This window comes from Plasmodium vivax, chromosome 7 (genome assembly GCF_000002415.2).
Source record: "Plasmodium vivax chromosome 7, whole genome shotgun sequence".
Classification (NCBI taxonomy): domain Eukaryota; phylum Apicomplexa; class Aconoidasida; order Haemosporida; family Plasmodiidae; genus Plasmodium; species Plasmodium vivax.
In genome coordinates, this window is record NC_009912.1 from 1,057,016 (window position 1) to 1,070,857 (window position 13,842).

Here is a 13,842-nt window from a genome sequence, read left to right on the forward strand (position 1 = left end):
ACCTGGTGGGCCGTAAAATAGACCCGCTTCACATTTTGCGGAAGTTTTTTATTTTTTTTTGCATGCCAAGTTTGGGGTTCCTCACTGGGAGTGGACCACCTGTGCGACGCCTGGCGACACCGTGTGGGTTTTCTTTTTTCCGTGCAAATCGACTCATTCCTACTGCTTGGGGGAAGCAGCGCTCGTCTTCCCCGCAGCTAACGCCCTTTTGGGGGGAGGCTTCTTTTTATTCCGTACATCCTGTGAGCTGAGCCTGGCGGATGATAGCCCGCCTGTCATTTTGGCCGTCTGCGCGGGGGTAACGCTTGACTGGGTTGCCTTCTTTGAGGCGGCCCTGGGGGGACCCCTCTGGCTTGCTTTACCCTTCGACTCGGGCTTATTTGCAAACTGCGGGGAGGCTTTGCCATCCGTTGGGGGGAGATAGACCAGCGCGCTGCCCACCCCGTTTGCCCCGCTTGTCCCGGTTACCCCGCTCACCCTGGCAACGCCTTGGGAAGGCTTCCTCACTACTGGGTGGCGTCCCCGCACAGGGGTGCTCTTCTTTCCCTTGGAGGATCTGCCAGATCTGGCGGAGGCGCCAACTCCCCCGTCAATGTTATACCGATTGTTCCTCTTGAGGAGAATTCCCGTGTACTCCTCCCGGTTGCACCTGCTCTCGATTAGCAGCTTAACCGCCTTGACGTGGTCAGCCACCAGCTTGTAAAAGTCATAACATAGTACCCTCCTTTGTATGGCTCTATTGGTTTGCTCCTCCATTTGGTGCGTTAGTCTATCCTTCGGGTCGTCGGCCCGTTTTTCCTCGCGAAAGAAATAGCAATTTTTTTTGGTGCACCCGGTTTTTACAGGTATGAGGTGGTCTCGTTCGTGTGTGTAGCTCTCCCCAGTAGTAGGCCGCTCCCCAGTAGTAGGCTGCTCCGCAGTAGTAGGCTGGTCTCCCCCCCCGGGGACGGGCGCCCTGTCCCAGAAGGTGCACACGGAACTTCGCTCCCCCTCCTTTGTCATGGCGTGGAGTGCCTTCAAAACGTTCAAAAGCATCAGTCGCATGTGCCCCACATATTTGACGTAGGAATCCGATGGGAGGTAATTAAGATTCGATTGGGAGATGCATTTGCGCAGATCGTCGTAGTAGGGCTCCTCCTCCTCGGCTCTCTGCGGTGCTGTGAGTGGCGACGTGGGTGACGACGTGGGTGACGACGCGTGGGTGGTGAAGAGCTCCTTCAAGCTGGCAAACAGGCGAGTCACCAGCTGAATGATAACGGAGGCGTCGTAGCACAGAAGGAGGTCGAAGGAGCCCCTCTGAATTTCATAAATCGAGGAGACGATTTTTTTTGTTTCTTCAAGCAGGAGGTAATTGCAGATTAGGAAGATGTTGGGGTACATGTCTTCTCGGTTGATGCGGAAGGTCAAGCTGGACAGGTGGCGCTCCCCCCTATTGTTATCCGACGCATTCTTCTTCCCCGCCTCCCTTTTCTTCGTCTTCCCCGCTTCTTCTCCCTCCTCCTCCTCTTCTGCATCCTCCTCACGTTCGTTGCGAAACCCGTAGCTGTAAACGTCGCTGCTCATGTAGAGGCTACTCTCCTTGGCTGCCGAATGACACTTGATTAGCTTTACCCTTTTTTTTTTTTTTTTTTCTTGTCGCCCCGGCGTCTTCCCCGTAGAGGTGGAGTAGTACCCCTCCACAAAATTGAACATATTCTTATTCATGTACAAAAAGAAGTAGGTCAGGAAGGAGGTATTCACGTTGAAGCTGACGTTTGGTGGGTAGGGGAAGAGACTCTTCTCTTCGCTAAAGACCATGGTCTGCTCGGCTCCCCTCTGCAGGATGTCATTCATGTAATCGCTCAACTTCTTGTGGATTTCCGCGCTCTCCGTTTTTTTCTTGTACCCTTTGGTCTTATTGTATGTGATGAAGCGTTCGCACTCGGTGACTATCTGGGTGGGGGGAGTGTAGAAGCAGGGGGGTCATCATACCGTTGCGTCCAAAATGAGAAGCACCAAAGGGGGGAAAGACACACACACACGCCAAAGCAAACGCTCGCGAAAACGCTCGCGAAAATCGCTTAACATCGCGGAAGAGAAGACCCACCTTCTTGAGCCACTTGTTCAGAGCCAGCAAGACGAAGAGATACATGTTATCCTGCGCGACCGACTCCGTCCGCTCGAACTCTTCAATAATTTTACACAGGAACTGAGGCAAGTCGTTCACGATGGCCTTGGCTTTGCTGAGAAATTTATTTACAATCAACGCCTCCTTCAACTGTTGGGCTTCCCTAAAGATGTTATTTTCGCTTAAAATTCTAGTCATGTTTTTGTATTCGTCTTTGAAGATGCCGTCGGGTTGGTCGCTCCTCCCTTGGGTGACCTTCGCGGAGCTCTTCAGCTTCCGCAGGAAGCGCTTCCTCTGCTCGTTTGCATTCTGTGTGGGGTGAGGGGATAGGCGGACAGGTGCACCGCTGAAGTGAGAAGATGGGCGGAGCAGGACGCCCCTTCCATGTGTGTATCCAATCAGTAGCACCCTTTTGGCTAGTCAGGTGCCAACATGGGGGGAGTCGCCCCTCCCCATCGCGCCTACCAAGTAGTTGCCGTTCTTCGTTATCGTCGAGTACCTCTTGAGGAAGGCGTTCCTGTAGTGCCTAAATCTGTACAGGGCTGCCGTGTCGTAGGGGGGGTCGATTTTGAGGTTGGTGTCCATTTGAATTTGCCTCTTCGGATTGGGGGGGGAGGGAGTGGCCATGAGAAGAGGGGCACCCCAGTGAGTGTTGGCGAGTGGGGAGATGCCGCACCGGCGCTGCAGAGAAGACGTCACCTCTACGGAGAAGACGTCACCGCTACGGAGAAGACGCCACCACTGCTAGGACCGCTGCTAGGACCGGCGCTCACCTTCTCTCCATCCTCCACCGCCGAGCAAACTTCCCCCGTCTTGGTCAGCTTGATTGCCCTCTTTAAATTTTCCTTTATCTCCGTGAGATTTTTATCCTTCAGGGGGGGAAAAGGGGAGGGGGTCCTTGGCCAGTGGAGCAGCTCCTCCGCGAGTTAGTGGCGTTAGGTTAGCCGCATCAGGATAGCGACAGCAGGCTCGCCGCGTCACGTTAGCCGTGCCGCCGCTTCCTCCGCTTCCGCCGCTCCCTCTGTTACGTGCGCCCGCTGCCTCTCCACATCCTTCCTCAGCTGGACGAGGTTAGCATGGACAGAGTTGTGAAGGCTCTCTTTGTACAGAGAACTGATCTTCTGAATGAGCTTATGGTATTCATCAACCGTCAAGGCAAAGATGTCTGCCACTCCTTGGACGTAGCTGTGGACAAGCCGGTACTTATTTGTGAGGCATATAATCACGTAGTCCATAATTTTGAGGTGCTGATACAGCTCGTCCATTTTGTTATTTAGAGGGGGTACAAGCATGGGCAAGTTTGTCTTTTCACATTTTGGGTGCGTTCCTTTTGGGGAACCACAACAAAGGGGGGGTCCACGGATAGGGCGGCCCTTTTTTCATCAACGGAACAGAGGGGATTAATTTAATATAATTTAATATAATTTAATTTAATTTAATTTGCTTCGATTTGCTTTTTTTTTTTTTTTTTTTTTTTTTCCCCTTTCTCCCATCGCGAACGCAGTTATGTGGAAGGCAAAAGCCAATGAACTCACCGGGGGGAGAAGAAGAGGGACGTCCCCCCTTTACAATGACATTCAGTTTAGAAGTTTCCCCTGGTGCACACATAGACAGGCATTGCATCTCACGGGGTGGGGGAAAAAAAAAAGTTCGCAAAAAATGCGCTAAGCATATCGCGGCGGGGGACACGTACAGATGGGCACATACGGATGGGCACATACGGATGGGCACATACGGATGGGCACATACAGATGAACACATACGGATAAACGTAGGAACCATTGCAAAAGTAAAGAGCGCGATGGACACAGGGGGGGAGGGACCCAGTCCTCCCGCGCAATGTGCTTCACGTTTTTATGGCATATATGCAGAGGATGCAGTCCAGAGTTTCGTTTCCCATTTGGACGCTGCAAAGGCCTGCGGGGGGGGGCAAAAAAGAAGCGAAAAAAAAAGAAAAAAATGTAAAAAAAAAGCGAAAAAATAAAGGCAAAATAGAATGTTTAAACCAGGGGGGGATAAACGCTCAGGTGTTGGCATATTTTCCGTTATCCCGATTCCTCGCAGGTGTGTAGGGGGGACTTTCCAGCTCGGCCTCTCCATAGGGCGCACACATTCACGTCCATTCACTCGCGTGTGCAACTTTCGCACCCCCACGTACACCCCATTCTGGGTTAACATTTCGCTCAGTTGCTCTTCTCCTCATCGCGAACTACGAACCGTCGGAGTTTTCGTTCCACAGACAAACGTTCGATGTTGTTAGCGGCGATCCGTTTTTCTCCATCAAAATGCAGGTAGCTATTTTGGAAAAAAAAAAAAAAAAAAAAAAAATTGCACACATGGCTAGCCATTTGTTTGAAGGATGCCTGCTGTGGGGGCACACTCGGCAGATCACCGCGGAACACTCCAAGTTAACAACTAAACGGCTAAGCGACTAAACAAAGCGTTGCGGACGCCGTTCGGGGTGACTGGGTCCCTTTTTTTGGGCTGCTCATCTGTATGAATAGCGCCAAACGGGGAGTCACCTCTGTGCGTGTGCTGCCTAATCGAGTGTTGCTCCCCAGTGCCTGCGTGGGGATGACTACTCCACTACGTTCTCCCAGGGGAGGGGCCAACCGTACCGACGTATTTAAACGGCTTGTTCAGCTTGGACAACTCCTTCAAGGTAGTGTCCAGAATCTGAGACACCCAGAAATTCGTTTTCTCATCATTGTAGTGCATTTTTTCCAAAAACTGCGAAATGGTCTTTGGCCAAGATGGCAAAAAAAAAAAAAAAAAAAAAAAAAAAGAAGAAGAAGAGGCACACCCGTAATATTTACGCCATCTCATTTAGTGTACATCATGTGGATACGCTCTCTTCTCCCGCATGCGCCGTCGGAGGAATCCACCGTTGCGTCTCTCTATCGTTGAGCAGTTACTTGTTTGCCTATCTCCTCCATCAGCTCGATGTCGAATTCGTCCTACACGGGGGGTACAGTTAATTTATTTGTGCTTCATTCCGGGGGGGTGAAAAGGTGCGGCAAAGAAAAGAAAAGGGACAGGCGAAGAAGCCAGCGGAGACGAAGCACTCTTTAGCATCGCCAAATGCAGGGAGTGGCGCCTCCAAGTGGCCCCCACAGGGTGCATGCTGCGTCATCACTTCCAATTACCTCAAACTTCTCCGTGTCGTTCATGTTTGGGGGCAAGTTCGATAAGGTTGGTTCATAGAAGTGAAATGAGCAAATGTCGCAACACGGCAGAGTGATCGCGTGACCGTGTGATTGCGTGACTTCGTGATCGCCTTGCACTCCCCTTTTAGACGCTCCTCCACATAGGCAAAACTGAGACTAACAGAATTGTTTCCTACTGGCAAAAAATAATGCGCGCTTTGGGAGACGGAGAAACATGTAGGTTATTTCCTTTTAAAGCCTTTTTTTTTTCTCTTTTTTGCGTGCGTCCAACTGTGCACTTGGGCTCTGTCCACGTCGGCCAAAGGACACACCTTCTGCCGCTCTACTGTGCGTGAAAGAGCTTTTCGAGGGGCAAAATATAAATGCCCCTTGTTGGGGAGAAAAAAGAGGTGCCTTTATGGGGTTAATTTCCCCTCCTACATTTTCCTACCGCGAAAAAAGTGGCCAACTTGGGCGGCGCGCTTGGTTTTTTCCTGCCTAGCTGGGTGGATGACGTGGTTAATCGGATTGGCGGTCAATCGGGGAAGCGGTTAATTGTTTTATTTTATTTTGTTTTCTTTCTCTTAGGGGCTCATCACTGACCACCCTTTGGCAAACTTGCCTGGAGAAAAAACTTCCCAACGTCATCACCCACGCGAGGGTTCTAACTGCTCCCCCACGTTCCCCTTCTACTTCCTCAAAGTGTTTAGCGATTGAGCGCCCCCTTTATGGCTGCGCTCCTTCCGAAGAAGCGGAGTAAAGCACTGGGGGAGGAACATGCCCTGTGCTCAATCGAGTAGTTACGCACACACACATATGCGGAGGTTCGGCCATATAGACGCACCTTCTGCATGGCGAAGAATGCCACTTACGTGAAGAGGGGCCTCAATTGGCGAACGTTGAATGGGTGTCCATTTTGCAATAAATTACACATGTCTAACGCTTCCCTGTTTTTCTTTTTTTTTTTTTTTTTGGGTTAACTCGACATAACATACAAAGCAGCGTTTTTTTTTTTTTTTTTTTTTTTTCCTTTTTTGTTTCATACGCTTCCAGGGGGGGGCTCCTCTCCTTTGCGCATTGTCATCCTGGCATACTCAGCATGTATGTCGATACGTACGTGAGCGTTTACGTGCCCACTGATGCCCCCCCCCCTTTATGTGCCTGTTTGCCCATTGGCTACCCCCCTTGGGGGGGAAGAAGCTACAATCGAGGGCAACCGATCACCCGGACGAGCAACCGAAATGACTTCTCCACGTGGTTCCTCTACCGCTGGACATTCCCACAATGCGTCGCTGCTATACGTTCAAAACGCGCTGTACTGGGTCCCCCCCAGATGGGAAGTCCCCATGAGAAGTCCACATGAAAAATCCCCGTGAGGGTAATTCCCCCTTTGGCCAAAGGCACACATTAGGAGGAAGAACCATCTGTGCGAGGGGCGAAGGTTCTTTCTTCGGTTGAGCGGGGGAAAAGTGTGCAGGCAAATGGGCGAAGGTTTGCAATCGCTTCGCCAAAGCTTCGCCAACCCCGCCAACTTCGTCACAACTTCTGCTTGGCGCGTTTGTGCCGCCAAAACGGGGAGAGAAACGCCCCTCCCCTACCGAGTGAACATGAATAACCTCTTGTGCGCATACATAACGCTTAGCCTGTTTTCACAGCTCAGTGGGCCCCTTCCGCCCCGCACACGTCAGCATTGGGGCGATGAACGTTTGTATGTACATCAGTGCCAACATGGGGTGGAGGAATCTGCTCACGCGCACGGAAATGTACATGCATGTGTGATTGTGCATTTAGGGCAGCTTCACATTGGCAATCCTTCCCCTTCTTTCTTTTTCTTTCTTTTTTTCTCTCTTTTTTTTTTTTTTTTTTTTTTTTCGTGTAATTTTCCATTTAGTGCGCTTTGAACAGCCATCAGAAAGTTCGCTGGTGAATCTCACGAATGGTCACTCATTCGGACTCGACGAATGCGACGAGGACAACTTATGCGTTCCCATTTTATCACACGCGTGCGCGTTTGGGGGCCCCCCTCTGTTGATGTTCGCATCCGTTTGGCACTGTGCCAATTATTTTCCATTTTTTGCGACTTTTTTGCGATTTTTTTGCCAATTTTTTGCCAATTTTTTGCCAATTTTTTTCATTTTTTTCCATTTTTTTGTTTTATGATCCCCCCCTGCTGTGTTCCCCCGCCTCCGCAGCACTCCGCATCTGTTCCACTCATCCGAGCTGAGTAGCAACGTGGCAGCGTAGCAACGTAGCAGCGTGACAAGTTGGCTATCTGCCAACCTGCAAGCCGCTTTGTAATCCTCTTTGTAATCCTCTTTGTAATCCGCTTTGTAATCCGCTTTGTAATCCGCTTTGTAATCCGCCTTGTAACCCACTTCGTGTGCCCCCCCCTGCGTGATCCCCACCTTCGACGGAGGAGCGCCATGTCTACAATCAGATGGGTGGATCTGCTATCCAGCGAGTCCAGTGAGTGGAAGCAGAGGGGAAGCGGCGCGCCTGGCGTGTGTCGCTCCCTCTGGGGTTAATAGCTCGCGCGTAGTTCACAGGGGGAAATTTTCCCCCCATTTGGACTTCTTCCATTTTGAGCTGCCCCATTTGGACTTCCTCCCCCCCCCCCGCCCCGCAGACCTCTCCCACTCAGTCGCCAACAACGAGGATGTTGCCGAGAAGGCCAAGAAGAAAAAGTTCCCCTACGACCAGGAGAGGGACCTGAACAGCAGCTTCTTAAATTCGTACAATGGGGACCTAGACAATAGCAATGTGGGGATCAACTTGAAGATAAAAAATATGTCCATCGTGGAGGAGGAGAAGGAGGAGAAGCAAGAGAAGGAGAAGTCCCTCCTGGGGGGGAGTAAAACCACCGGACAAATGACCCACTGGCGAGATGTAAACGAAGGTGAAAGGGGCTGTCCCCCCAGTGCAGCTCCAAACGGGGAGATGACACACACTGCAGAGGGAGAGTCAGGCAAGAGCACAGAAGGAGTGCCCCCCAAGGGTGCAAAAGAGGAGAACACCAGTGGAGACAACAGAACGAATGCCCTAACAAATGTAGTGGAGGAGGAGAAACACCATGTTAGTGAGAAATTGGTGAGTCTGGTCAATCTGGTGAGTCTGGTGAGTCCTTCCCAGGAGGAGAAGACCATCCCAAAGGAGGATTCGCCCAAGGAACCACCTAATGGGGACACCGCTCTAGAAAAGAGAAACAAAACGGGGAAGAACTGCCCCAATGTAGGGAAGAACCCAACGGAGGAAAACGCCAAAAAGGACCCCCCCAACAGAGTCAGCGTGCAGAGTGGAAGCGGGCAATCCGCAAGCGAAAGTGCAAAGAAGGTAAGTGAAAGGAGACCAAGTGCGGGGAAGAAGAACAAGAAGAACCCATCAAACGGAACTGCGCTCACCAAAGGGAGCAGGAGCAACAGAATAAAAAACGTGTCAGTGGGTAAAGAGGCCATACAGAATTCATACTTCGCTCGGTACATTGTGAAGAAGGGGGGGGGGAGAAGCGTTCCCGGTGATACTGTTCCTGGTGATGCTGTTCCGGGGGGCAGCTTACTATTGAAGGCTGCGAACGAGGGGGAAGTGTCCAGGGGGAAGAAGAGGAAAGACAGAGCCCTGCTGTGCGAGAACAGCACGGCTTCAAAGTTCAACTGCACGCTGTCGCACGACGTGACGGTGGACGACAGCAATGTGCCGCTGAACCCGGCCAAGAAGGCGAGGGGACGGACAAAGGAAGCGGCAGGGGAAGCGGCAGGGGAAGCGGCAGGGGAAGCGGCAGGGGAAGCGGTAAAGGAAACGGCAAAGGAGGGAGCCGCCGCTGCAATGGAAGCGATAAAGGAGGGAACCGCCGCTGCAAATGCAGTGCCCGCGCCGCCCGGGAACCCCCCCCGAGACGGGGCAACCAACGTGGTGACGAAGAGCGCCACCGCAGGTGCCCCCCCAGTGGCCGAGCAAAGCAGCAACCATTTGGGAATAGCGCAAAATATGCCCTCGCCCCCCAAATGTAATCTGCCCCCCCCAAATCACCACCAACACCTCAGCAGCGACAATATCAATTTGGAGAAATTCAAAAATTTCGACGCGAATTTTATTAACTACTTGGGAGACATTCGGAGCCACTTCAGCGACCCGTTCGTGAGCTCCAACAGCAACCGGGTGAATAGCCGTCTGAAGGAAATCGCCGTAGGGAAGTCCACGAAGGAGTATAAAAATTACGTGAAGGTGGTGAAATATGAAGAGAGGATGGATGACGACCCCAGCACGCCCAACGCGTATGAGAACGTGACGAATGCAAAGTTCCAGGCCAAGTACAACCTCTGGAGGAAAAAGCTGCACAGGTTTGACTCCATCGGGTAGGTTAGCGGAATGGGCGGCATAGTGCGCGCGGTGGATCTCACCTGTTAGGGGCAGCGCCTGACGCATCTGGTTAGCCCCCTTGATGGGTGACTGCCGTCCCTCTTTTTTTTCTTCCTCCTTTTTTTCTTCCCTTTTTTCCTCCTTTTTTTCTGCCTTTTTTGCGTGTAGAGCACCCCCGCGGCGTTCTCCCCCGCATGTGCGTCTAAACTGTAAACTCGCTAAACCCGTTAAGCGGACGACTGTCCACTTGTGTTCAACTTTTAAATCGCGGATGAGTCAGCAGGAGGGTGCACCGCGCACCGCGGTGAGGGAAAAAAAAAAGAAAAAAAAGTGCAGACATACACGCACGTGAGAGAGGATGCCAAAATGGTTTTATGGTTACTTGGGAGGGGGGCCAAGCCGGTTGGCATTGCGATTGGCCAAAACATCGTGCGAGCAGCGTAGGTGCTGCGCCTGTATAGTGGGCCACGGCTCGGTGGGCAGCTCCTTGGGGGTGATGTTTGTAGCTGCGCGAAAGTGCGCAAGTATGCTGGACGGTGCCCCTCAGGAGAAGTATATCGGGGGGTACTTCTTAACCGAGGGGCCGGCGCCGCTCTCAGCCGCAGATGGGCCGAAGCACTTGAAGTCGAAGATCTCGTTCTCGTCGATCTCCATTATGCTGGCGATGTTGCCGCAGCGGTAGCAGTAGTTGGGTGCGGACCACACGGTGACGAGCTTCCTATCAAACCACCACTTGTACCCCTCCATGACCAGCTGGTGCGCCCTGGCAATAACTTCAATGTCGTTTAGGTGGCAAAACTTATGAACAATGTCGGGGCCAAATAAATGTCCTGCACCTCTTGGGCTTTTATCCCATCCGTTTTTGTCATTCGGGTCTGACCATAGAACATCACAGAGGGAGCCATTCCTGGGGATCTCCTGAAATCGATTAATTTTGTTCAGGTCTGTAATTTGATTGAAGGAGGGGGATAAGCCGCCGTGGATACAGAAGTAGTTATTTTCAATGATTGCACCGATAGAGAGATAATCCATCAAGTCGGTGCAGTATTTCCATACATTTATCGACCCATATTTTTTAATGCACTCATCATAAAATCCGTAGACTTCGGTAATCTGTCTGCTTTCATGATTGCCCCTTAGTAGGGTAATTTCATTTGGGTACTTTATCTTCAGAGCTAGTAGCAACAGGAAGGTCTCCACGCTGTATTTCCCTCGGTCTACATAATCACCTAGGAAAATGTAATTCACTTCTGGGGGTTCATTCCCTATGTGAAAGAGCTCCGTCAAGTCGTGGAACTGTCCGTGGATATCTCCACATACCACCACTGGGAGATTTACATGTTTTATATTTTCTTGGTTGACTAGAATCAGTTTTGCTTGCCCACACAGATGCTTCACTTCCTTTTCAGATATTAGCTGGCACTTTTTCAACGTCTCGATTTGCTTCTCCAGGCACCTCGCTCTCATGATTCCCCGGTCAGCAGGGGTGGGGATATATATACATACATGCGAGTGGTTACCTTAGGGGAGGCTTGCCTTGTGTACCTACCGGCATGCGCCACTTCGGGGGGTGCTCACCATGCCGCACATCAAGGCGGTGCGAAGGAAAAAAAAAAAACACGAGATAGCATCAGCTTCCGCCTGCACCATGACTGAGTCGCCGCAGCGCGATAAGCAGCATAGCTTGCGAAGAAATAAGACGCAGCGATGGAGAGGCGGAGTGACGCGGACGTGGTTGCACACTGTGCTACGAAAACGGACGCCTACGACAGAAGCGACAGGGACAGCGGCGAAGCAGCGAAAATGAGAACAAAAAAAAGGCTAACTAGTCAGAACTGACCCGCAGGGAGCCTCTCCCCCCATTCGATTCGCCACGGAACGCAACGGTTGAGGGATGGTCTTCCCCCCGAACACACCTTGATGATGTTAAAAAATGTACGGTGTTCCCCTTTTCGACCTGGTCAGCCGAAAAAAAAAAAAAAAAAAAAAAAATGAACAAATACAGCACAGGGGAAATGCCCCTCGATTGGCATAATGCTGTTGCTATGTTGACCAAGTGGGGGATGTGTGCCTCGTGGTTTATGTCCCCCCTCGGTTTTTCTTCTTCTACTTCTACTTTTTGTTTTTTTTTGTTTTTTTTTTTCCACTCTCTCTCCTGCGCTGATTAGCTTTCTTTCCACAATTTGCAGATTGGAGATGCTTCAAAATTGCAGGAAAAACGCGAACACCTTATCTGAGAAGCGGCTGCTTCGCGCGAGCGCTTTTTCTTCGCCCACTTTGGTGTTCTCTCCTCAGCTAGTGGCAGAAAGGAAGTGGGGCAAGGCAAGCGGTACGCAGGCTCAATTCGTATGAGGAACATATCGGAAGCGTATGCACTCGCGAACAAATGTGCACTTTTGGTGGCTCTCGTGGTGAATGCTCTGTCGGAGGCTCCTAACTGACGGTACATACACCTAACCTATCGTTCGTTACATCAGCGGGGCGGCCCACTTGTGCATTCGTCGCGCCGCCTCCCCAGGATATTTTGCATACCCGCTTTTTGGGAAAAAAAAAAAAAAATGTGGAAGAGTATCTTGCCTGGCTGCCCATTTCTGTCATTATCGCCACACTTGGTTTATTTTTATTTTATTTTTCTTTTTTCTTTTTTTTCCTTTTTTTGTGCGAACGCTTTGGAAATGCGGAACAGCCTAGAGTGACTCTCCTCCAGGACTGGTACACCCCGCGGGAGCAGCCAGCCGATTAGGCACGATCGCGTAAAAGAGTGTTCTCCAGTCCCCGTCCATTGCTAGCAAAGCAGTCACTCACCGCGCTAGTGCAACCATCGAGTAGAAGGGCGAGCAGTTGGTCGTCTTAACCTCTCCCCTTTCCCATAATACACACAAAACACCAGTTGAGCGAAAATGCATTTGGTTAAGGCAGCCAGGGTGCTCGTAAGGAGAGACGATGTGGGCCATTTCCAGAGGAAGTTTCTCTTTAACGCGAGCAGCATGTCTAAGTGTAGGCAAATCGAGAAGAACCCATTTTCATGTTTTACCAATAAAGTCCAGAGGAGAAAGTACCTCCATTTTGCCCGTACCTTACCGGAAGATTACGAGCTACCGTTAGATACCTTCCCAGAAAATATCAACGAGGTGTTAACGAAGGATAAAAAGACGCTTGATTTCATTCAGAGCTACTGGTACTGGAAGATTCGGAGTGAGAGCAATTTGCTAAACTACGAGAAGTTGGTGAAGAAGTCGTATAAGCAGCTGGCCGTGGACATGGGCATGCAGGTGAGTGTGATGCTCTGTCAAAGGGAATAGAGGCGGGGCCGCACACACTGTGGAGAGACACATTCCTCTACGTAATGCGGTCCTCTCGCCACCCTCCTGCAGCGCTTCTCATTCCGCTTACAAACGTGGCCCCTTCCCCACTTCGCAGATTGCCAACCCCGATAACGAGCACATGCTGGCCCTCCTGGAATTTTACGAATACCTCAAGTCGTCGCCATTCGTGGGGCCCTTCGGCACCATTGAAAACCCCGTCATTGTGCCCAGCGTGCACACAGAGCGAGTCGTTTGCTGCACAGGGGGGACGGGGGAAAACGAACATGTCCCCCTTTTCTTTCGATGCAGGGAAGGATTCTTATATCGCTGCGGAGAGTGTGACCAAATGTTTATGCACGTTCGTGTGCTGTACTCACTGGAGGATGGGAACGACCCCTTTCCCAATGACCCCGATGTGGATGACGTATTTGATTTAAACTTAATTGAAGAGAACATGAGTCTGTACAACGACGACCAGTACGTCCGGTGGCCCACGGGGAATGTGACCTACCGGCAGATGTTTCTCCAGGGCAAGTGGGGAAACGAGAAACCGAACAGTGCTTCGTACGTAGCTTCTGAGAAGTGAGGCGCGGAGCTCGCCGGTCATTCATGGGCACCGATGGTTACGCGCATGGTGAGCTTAGGTGGGGGTGACCATCCGTTTATGTGGCCATCCGTTTATGTGCCCATGTGTGTGCGCTTCTTTTTTTTTTTTTTCCCATTTTTTGTTCCATTTCGCCTGAACGGGCAATACATTATGAGCGACTTTTTGGTGCAAAAAAAAAAAAAAAATGCCACAACATTTTGGCTAGCTGGAAGTAGCTGCCTACACCCCATTGCAACTTTCGCAAAAGTTTGTCCTAATCGTGCTACGACGAATGCCACTTGGCCTCTTAATTTCACCATTTTGTGTTTTAAAAATGTGGAGTTC

At 51.0% G+C, this 13,842-nt stretch overlaps 5 protein-coding genes across 5 annotated transcripts; 2 read left to right on the top strand and 3 right to left on the bottom strand.

The window, feature by feature from the left end:
- Nucleotides 1-159: 159 nt before the first annotated feature.
- Nucleotides 160-3,372, bottom strand: PVX_099810 (hypothetical protein, conserved; the record flags this gene model as incomplete). Its single annotated transcript, XM_001614761.1, has 5 exons — nt 160-1,932; nt 2,087-2,416; nt 2,573-2,704; nt 2,881-2,976; nt 3,136-3,372. 5 exons carry the CDS (start codon nt 3,370-3,372, stop codon nt 160-162), a joined length of 2,568 nt encoding a protein of 855 aa, XP_001614811.1.
- A 944-nt stretch (nt 3,373-4,316) lies between these two features.
- PVX_099815 (cytoplasmic dynein light chain, putative) lies at nt 4,317-5,277 on the bottom strand (the record flags this gene model as incomplete). Its single annotated transcript, XM_001614762.1, has 4 exons — nt 4,317-4,402; nt 4,726-4,849; nt 5,023-5,064; nt 5,254-5,277. The coding sequence occupies 4 exons, from the start codon at nt 5,275-5,277 to the stop codon at nt 4,317-4,319; spliced, it is 276 nt and encodes a 91-aa protein (XP_001614812.1).
- Nucleotides 5,278-7,676: 2,399 nt separating this feature from the next.
- PVX_099820 (hypothetical protein, conserved) lies at nt 7,677-9,606 on the top strand (the record flags this gene model as incomplete). Its single annotated transcript, XM_001614763.1, has 2 exons — nt 7,677-7,719; nt 7,880-9,606. 2 exons carry the CDS (start codon nt 7,677-7,679, stop codon nt 9,604-9,606), a joined length of 1,770 nt encoding a protein of 589 aa, XP_001614813.1.
- Nucleotides 9,607-10,149: 543 nt separating this feature from the next.
- On the bottom strand, nt 10,150-11,073 carry PVX_099825 (serine/threonine protein phosphatase, putative; the record flags this gene model as incomplete). Its single annotated transcript, XM_001614764.1, has 1 exon — nt 10,150-11,073. The coding sequence occupies one exon, from the start codon at nt 11,071-11,073 to the stop codon at nt 10,150-10,152; it is 924 nt and encodes a 307-aa protein (XP_001614814.1).
- A 1,191-nt stretch (nt 11,074-12,264) lies between these two features.
- On the top strand, nt 12,265-13,687 carry PVX_099830 (cytochrome c oxidase subunit, putative). Its single transcript, XM_001614765.1, has 2 exons — nt 12,265-12,878; nt 13,027-13,687. Exons 1-2 carry the CDS (start codon nt 12,507-12,509, stop codon nt 13,495-13,497), a joined length of 843 nt encoding a protein of 280 aa, XP_001614815.1. The 5' UTR covers nt 12,265-12,506; the 3' UTR covers nt 13,498-13,687.
- The last annotated feature ends 155 nt before the right edge of the window (nt 13,688-13,842 follow it).

Excerpts from the sequence above, each read along its gene's own strand:
- PVX_099830 (XM_001614765.1), top strand. The coding sequence starts at position 12,507 with ATGCATTTGGTTAAGGCAGCCAGGGTGCTCGTAAGGAGAGACGATGTG. Across the intron at positions 12,879-13,026 it reads CCGTGGACATGGGCATGCAG|ATTGCCAACCCCGATAACGA; the intron begins GTGAGTGTGATG and ends CCCACTTCGCAG.